General features: G+C 40.0%; 1 protein-coding gene across 1 annotated transcript in view; it reads right to left on the minus strand.

Moving 5' to 3' along the window:
* LOC136841720 (probable inactive protein kinase DDB_G0270444) overlaps positions 1-3,645 on the minus strand; it is a 37,740-nt gene extending 34,095 nt beyond the window's left edge. The window contains 1 exon segment of the mRNA XM_067108947.1: positions 2,857-3,645. Coding sequence (XP_066965048.1) covers positions 2,857-3,147 — 291 coding nt within the window. The 5' untranslated portion in view covers positions 3,148-3,645.
* Between the last annotated feature and the right edge of the window lie 4,619 nt (positions 3,646-8,264).

Below are 8,264 nucleotides of genomic sequence, written 5' to 3' on the forward strand. Positions count from 1 at the left end.
CGTCTCTTGAAATATAAAGAAACAAACTATTCATTTTTCTTCAGTTATCATTTGTTTCCGTGCTTTCAGTTTTATTTTGAAAAATAGACTATGAAACAAATCAAGCGAGGACAGGATGTACAAGAATGACCTTAGTCATTGTGACGATATTCTAGACAATAAATCATTCATATTACGGGAAGCCATAATGTTATTTATCTAAAAAGAAAACTCTTCGATGATGCGGAAAGAGAGAAACCGCGAGAGAAGAAAATCGCTTCCGTGGGGCAGACGGTTCCTAACCGTGCGTCTGCTTGTCGTGGGTCTGGGAAACACTCGGTTTGTTTCATGTTCTGATAACCCTCAGTTTTAAGCCAGACTGTAGCCTACTGTATAGTCAGTGCAATTAATCATGCATGTTAGCATCAGAATTAAGGTGGCAGGAAGAATCTCAAAGTCCCAATCTATGTTTCACGTAGAGTTAAGTATATCTTAGTTTAACCAGACCACTGAGCTGATCAACAGCTCTCCTAGAGAGGGCTGGCCCGAAGGATTAGACTTATTTTTACGTGGCTAAGAACCAGTTGGTTACCTAGCAACGGGACCTACAACTTATTATGGAATCCGGACTACATTATAGCGAGAAATGAATTTCTATCACCAGAAATAAATTATTCCTCTAATTCCTCATTAGCCGGCCGGAGAATCGAACTCTGGCCTAGCGAGTCCTAGCCGACAACTCTACCGACTTGCCCAAAGAGGAACTTGTTTTACGTAGATGTACTGAAGTAACCTCCACGCATGAGACGTTTATTACAATCCCCACAGCAACGCTTATCTTTGCGGATTATTGGGAAATTCATTTTCATTAATCATTATTAATACTTTTTCACTGACTACATTTTTTTACTTTTATGATTTTCATCATTTACTGGCGTCTCCTTAGACAAATTTAGGAGGAGAGTTAACCGGCTCGGCCGCCCGGCCTGCCCCATCCTGGCCACGCCCATCATCAGCAACAAAATTGGACTGACAAGGTACTCGTTACTGAAATTTGCAACAGACCTGGAGGGTCAGGTGCTAATGGTTGCGTGTTAGTGTTTCGCAGACTTTGATCCATTTCCTTTATTATATTCGAAATTAACGCTTCCTTTCAAGAGGCCGGTCTCGCCGCCTTTGTGGCTAAATCCTACGCTCTTCTTTCAGTTTTCCTCTTTCTTGTTTACATTAACTCTGGGGTGGAAAAGGAGCAATGGGGAGCCTCTCCGATTAACTTTTGCAATAAAAGAGTTTGTGATTTTGTATGTGTGATTATAGAAGGTCGTCTTCATACAAGAAGTAACTAATCTACATATTTCATTTGTCTTTTCGTTCCTACATCCTGAAGATGAGTAACTGAACGAGAGCGTCGTTTGCATGAGCATAAACTTCGCCCGACTTGAAATACTGCCACAGGGGACGTGATTCCACTGACAGGTGAAAGGATTTGTCTGCGGCCGGCCAAATCTGCCATATGATTTCTTCCGTTTTTTCTTGAGAGCGAAATTTTCTTAATTATTTTCGAGGGTGGGGAGTGGGGCGGGGGTGGATTTGCACGTCATCCACGGCTTGTTTCTGGTCTTTGTACAGAGAAAATCTTTTTGCCTTTGTTGGACAATCGTTTCACACGTTGTTCTATGCAGAAATGCTTGTTGCTTTATATTTAATAAAATGCTTTGGATCACCCTTCTGTAAGACTAGCTTTAAGAATACAGCTGGTGTGGATTAAGACAAGTAAGACTGTAATTGATGACATGTTACTTAGGATATTATAAGAAAACCATTGTAATAGTCATCTGGAAGACAATAAGTGTGTTGTATGCGAACAATTTCAAAGATGTAATTTACTGGTGCTGGAAAATATTATACAACAAATGTTAGCAAGAAATGTTTTTTTTTTTCTAAATGGTAAGTGTATATTTACCGTTTGATTGTGGATTGTAAGATTTCCATCGCTTTAGATTTTTACGTATTCAACATCTAGCATTACAGTCATAGATATGTAATTATCAGCAGCCAGGAAAGTTAATGAGGGAGGGGAACGGGTGTCCCTTTAGAAAGCGGAAAAAAACCAGGGGTGAAAAGAGAGGAAGAACAACGAGCAGTATGGAAGGGCAGACACTTGCTTAGGATACATGATGGAATACAAGCTCAGAATATACAATACAATAGAAACATAATTGACCTTCGGTCTTGAAAAATATTCGTGCGAAAATTCAGCATATCTCAATATTATTGTATAACTGATAAAAAGACTTCCCTGAGAATGGATGGTAAAATTAAACAAGTAAAAAAAGCGCCGAATTTTCTTCGGCGCAATCGAGCTTTCTGTAGTGTATAATCCTGTATGAGCCGCGGCCCATGAAGCTTTAGCAACGGCCCGGTGGTGGCCTGTTCTATGGCGTTGCCAAATGCACGGTCATGGGTAACTTTAACCTTAAATAAAAAAAAAAACTACTGAGTCTAGAGGGCTGCAATTTGGTATGTTTGATGATTGGATGGTGGATGGTCAATATACCAATTTGCAGCCGTCTAGCCTCAGTGGTTTCTAAGATCTGAAGGAGGACTCAAAAAGTGCAGACAGACAGACAAAGCCATCTAAGTAGTTTTCTTGTACAGAAAACTAAAACCAGATGACGTCACTTCCTCATTTATCCTTGCATATGAAAGAAGTATGAAATCCCTTGTTAAAGTTTAACGGAAGTTTCACACGGAAATCTCTACACCAGCACTTTGTATTTTACCACCCCAGTCAAGTAAGTCTGCACTAGAAGAATAGCATGTGAAATAGTAAGAGACAGTCGTCAGTCGTGATTCAGTCTTTCTTTGGCACTTTACCTTGTGGAAACGGTCATCCTGGGTCGACCTGACGGCCTGGTTTTCCTCTCTCAAGTCGCGCGTCCTCAGATCTCTGTAGCTCTGGAGTTCGTTCGTCTTCGACGTCTGGTCCCCGAACTTCGACAGAACGTCCCTGACGGCCACCTGGAAATCTTGCCGCCTGTCCTCGAAGAAGGAGTCATTGAAGAAGTCGCCCCTCTTCGTGATGGTGACCTGAGGTGAGGAGCACGACGTTTCAGTCGTGGTCGTTTTGGTTACCTTCGTGGTGGTCGTCTTTTGGATGGTCGTCATGATTAGGAATGTGTCCCCTCTTTCGTTCCTGCGTTTGCTTCCTGATCAGCGTGAGACAACGGTGTGACAGGGCCTACGACAAGAGATGAATATATTTCTCTCTGCTCCTCTTGCACCCTGGTCAGAGCGAGACAAAGGTGTAACGCGGCCTGCGACAGGTGGTGCCAGTGGTGATAACACCAGACTGAATCATCAAAGACTGCCAAGAGGCTGAAGTGAAGGGGTGGCCTTATAGCGAACTCGCCCACCCTCATCTCAGCCCGTTGCCTTTTCTCGAATCCCGCCCACTCCTACCACCAGCCAGACAACCCACGGTGTATTTTCAGACTGAATTCTGCTGCCAACTTATGTTAAACTCCGAGAGAAAAATATTTATGCATTCTCTCGCCACCTCTTCGATTCTTGGTAATATGATTTGTGGAAGACCTTATCACACATTCCTGGGAAATAGGTAGGCCTCGAAGGGGAAGCTCGCCCGGACGACCATTTATTTGGACTGACAGTTTATAGACGAGTATTGCTATTCTTAACCTTAGCCTTGAACCCCTATGGGTCCACCTCTCTCCGCCAAAATTCTGTCGTGAGGAAGTCTCTGTACACGTTGCCGTGCAACTTGTTTTGGTGTGGGTAATTTATCTTTTTAGAGACAATGTCAAAGGATTTAGAGGGCCAAGTTTACGAAGACAAAGGAGATTAGGGACGATAATGGCAGGCAAAGTAACCCGAATGGGGTTATATATTTCAGCAAGTGTATTTACGGCCTACCCCGGGAACATTCAAGGTTCTACCTGTCGGTAACCCTCCATTACTAAACCGATCCAACGTTGCTCAACTTTGGTAATGTGGAGGGAAACTGAGATGATTTGGTTGTCATAATTTCACGGCACATTCTTATTATTTGGAAATTGTCCATTATTCTTTAATCTGTGTTAACTGACAGAAAATCCAATACTTTTTTCCATCTTGGAATGATAGGTTTTCTGAATTACGGAATACAATCCTTCATTTGATTTTCTTCCTTTGTATAATTGTACATAACGCCTTCGGATTTATCTGTCCTTGGCTGGAGTACTGAAGACATATGCATGGAGTTTCTTCGCGCAAAATGTTCTTGTTTCGATCGAATTAAAGCTAGGAAATTCCCCAGGTCGTACTTGTAAATTGGGTTCACCTTTACGCAGGTATTACTTTGTGCATTACACTCGAGAACTTCTTGACTGCATTCTGCTTCTGCCCCCCCGTTCTTGTTGTGCAAGGTAGGCTCTGTAATCCCAGAAATCTTGTGTGAACGTTGGCAACTCGGTGATCTATGTAATTCACTTCTAGAATGTGGCATTCAACACCTTTCACCTTCTTTTCTGAATTTTTTAACCAGGCTATGTTTAAGTTTAAACAACTGGTTTGTCATTACTTAGGACAAGTCAAATGCCATACTTTTTATTGAAAAACTATGCCCTTCGGTCTCGGAGAAGGGAACCTAGAAAGTGTAGGATGAAAGGTTACGGAAATCGCATGGGGACGGACGGGCCTTTCTATGTAGCGAGGTTTTGATTCTCAGCTTTCTATCAGTTACTCAGTCCTCACAAGAAAAACATTCAGCATTACGTAAGTACTAAACAGTCACCAAAATACAAAAAAAAAAAAAAAATTCAAATAGATATGTATATAAACAAACAGGAAATGCCATCGTCCATAGATCATGAGTTCATCAACAGCACCTCTATTTTGCTTGGCACAGAAGTCGAAGCACTGCTGATGGAGAGTCTGCCGTTGGCCTTATTTCCTTGTGCAGGTGGTCCTTGCCAAACCATTCTGCAGGCAGATAAGGTTCGCTAATGGCTCGCCCCAATGTTTGTTTGAACTGTGAATTGAAACGAATGCACAGGCTGTTGCTAGTGCGTTTTATTATTTGTCAATTGATTTTCATTGTTGGTTATTACTGTTTAAGATGCAAATGCATTCATATGGAGCAAGTCCGAAAGATCTTCAACATGCTGAGAAAGATTGTTCTTGTGTGGGACTGGAAACAAACAGAGGAAAAAATAGATAAATATAAAAATAAAAACATCAACCTTCTACATCTGTCAATGCTATTGCACAAGTTAAGAAGCGTAGAGAAAAAATTAGACTCCAGCCACCAACACGCTATGAAATACTTCGTCTTCTTGCACAAACAAGGTACTTTTGTGCTGAATTCAGTGGTAGAAAAGGACACTGAAATATTCTGGGTCACAGTCACACTCATTCGAAGCGAAAAAGGAAACCAGAACTTGATTTTTCAGAAAAAAAATAATAATAATGAAATAGAATAAATAAATGTGTGGAAAACTCTACGGGACGTGGTCGCCATATTGAACCCTTTTCCTTTTCATACAAGTAACATTTCAGGAAAATTACGTGATTATCATTATTACAATAACTGCTATTATAGGATAAGCAAATGGACTATGGAGAATAAAGACATGGTTTTCAAATTCATGTCACGAACCATACCATTAGAAGAATCCGGATTTTTTCAGTTTCAGGAATTTGAACTTGTCGTGTAAAAGATCAGGCACCTGTTGGTATCGGTGCTGTTTAAATGGCTCAGTAGAAACAAAATCTTGGGTGTTTGTTGCTGCCCACGGCAAACAAAGACAAATTGTGTCATGAAGGATCCCTTATGAAATGTGCAAATATACTTACATACTGTACATACTCATGTATATCTTATCCATAGGCCGTTGGGGCGGGCATCCCAATACCACTGGGCAAGAAAAGTAAATCAAAAGAAAAGGAAAAAGGACAAAATCTGACTCGGAGGGAAGCTAGAGCAATTAACGCTTTCTACCAGTGATGAAGTGCGCTGAGTGTGCAATTAATTACTGAGTTAAATGTGTGGTCTCTTCCCATTATCATTGATTAACAAATTCATGATAAGTTGTCGACCAGTAAGTAATGGATGAGGCTTTTCCAGCTAATCTTCGTGACGTAGTATAGAGGATCACAAAGACTGCTTGGAGTCGCCAAATCGAGAGTCCATCGCGTTGGTGCCAGCGCTCCTTAGTATTCAATTCCAGAATTCAGAATTCTCACCCTTCCTTTGTGTTTCTTGAATAATTTGATCGGGCTCTTTTGAAGAGGCTGCCTTGTAACTGTTTAGAGAAACCAATAAACACGCACTTCAAGTCTCAGTCTCATCGTGGAAAATAAACAGAATTTTCACCTCAGCCGACGAAACAGTCTGCCAAGACTAAGAAAGAGTTCTCCCGACGCGTAAGCCCTGAGATTAAGCAGGCCGTAATGCTGTTCTTGACCTGCGAAAGTCGTTAATGGTTGCTCTTGATGGAAAGACATTAGTGACGGGTTTTGGACTTAGGAATCCCTTGTGAGCATAGAGGTTTGTGCATTTTTCGAAATTTCGATACATTTCTAAACAGACTTTCAATATTCAATTTGAAAAAGATTTTTTTTTTTTTGCAAATTTTGAAACTGATGCAACAACAAACGCTCACTGATTTTTTAATCTAAAGTTCAGCAGCGTTGTTTATCTGTTTACTTCTTGTTTATTTTGTCATCATTGACGGCCATGTGTTCTTTTGATGAGCATGTTTTTTGTATATGAGATCCATTCAAGCTCTGTGCCTTTCTTTATTATGTTAATGTCACTTTATAATGTAACTTTTACCGCTTTGCCTTTTCGCAGAAAATAAAATAGGAATGCTTGCTTCCTATTGGGTAAAATCCTTTCTTTCAAATTTCTTTTTCCTTCACGGAATCTGCGCTGTAAAGGGCATTGGATTGTTTGTCCCAGCCATGTTATATTAAAAGGAAAATGACAAGGCATTATTTATTTGTTCTCGTAATTTATTTTCTGTGCCCTAAACTGCATTGCTTGCCATGATATATGAAAAAAAGATAAGCTCAACTCGGAAGAGTAATGATTATTTATAGCCTGGCTTTTGAAACTGACTTCAGATATGGGAGCCAATATCATCAGTGTTAATCGGGATTTTAGGCCTCTCACTCCGCTCACCACGCACCACAGATTGCGAGGCAAAAGCATTAGCCGGTCAGAAGGAAGGCAGAAACTTTGTTGATATCATCTGGAGATGTTTACCGTCCCAACCCCAAGGACAATAAAAACTTCTCGTTTTGACAATACATGAGCCCAGTATTGTCGTCAATTCATGCTCCAAACTGTAAATTAGCAAAATATCTAGTGCCTATGTTAGAACAATTTACTTCCATAAATAGTCACTAAGAAATTCCGAAGAATTTAAATCATTTATTTTGTGCCAAGATTCAGATTTACATATGACTAGTTATGACGCTGAATCACTGTTTACGAATGTCCCAGTGGAGGAAAAAATTGAGGTTATTTTAGACAAATTCTTTATTGAACCCATTGATACTTACTTTAACTACGATCGTTGCTGTTTTAAGAAACCTTTACAGTTAGCAATGCTGGACACTGCCTTCATTTTTAATCCTAATTTATACGAACAGGTTGATGGGATGACAATGGGATCACCTATTGGTTCCTCGTTCTCCAACATTTTTGTGCTCCCTGGAGGAGGGCATGTTGGAAAATTGCCCCATTAGTTTTTACCGCCCTTGTATATAAACGTTGTGTCGATGATACATTCGTTATTTTCAAATCTGCTTTTCATGATGCTTGCTTTTACAATTTTAAACTTGATTCAGTTTTTACTCTTCTCCTCGTCATGGGAATCTTACCATAAAGAAGTATCGTTTTTACATAAATATTTTACCGATAACTGGTTTCCATCTCATATTTTTTATAGATACTGCAAAAACTTTCCAAACAGGTATTAGTACAATACCAAGGAAGAAACTTTATGCCAGTATGCCATATATCCAAGACGATAAATTTAGAAAAAAAGTCAAGTCTGCAATAGAAAAACATTTTAACATGTTACAGGTCATTCTTATTCCGAAAAACCCCTTCACAATAGGTTTATTGTTTATATTTAAAGATAGACTCTGCCCAGTAATGCGATCTTCAGTCATGTATAAATATACTTGCTGAGGGTCAGGGCTGATTCACATGAAGGTGTTAGCCATCGCACTGGTTGCAGACTGTCCAATCCTGAATTTTCCAACATCAGAAATCA

The sequence above is a fragment of the Macrobrachium rosenbergii genome, chromosome 9, assembly GCF_040412425.1.
Source record: "Macrobrachium rosenbergii isolate ZJJX-2024 chromosome 9, ASM4041242v1, whole genome shotgun sequence".
Taxonomy (NCBI): domain Eukaryota; kingdom Metazoa; phylum Arthropoda; class Malacostraca; order Decapoda; family Palaemonidae; genus Macrobrachium; species Macrobrachium rosenbergii.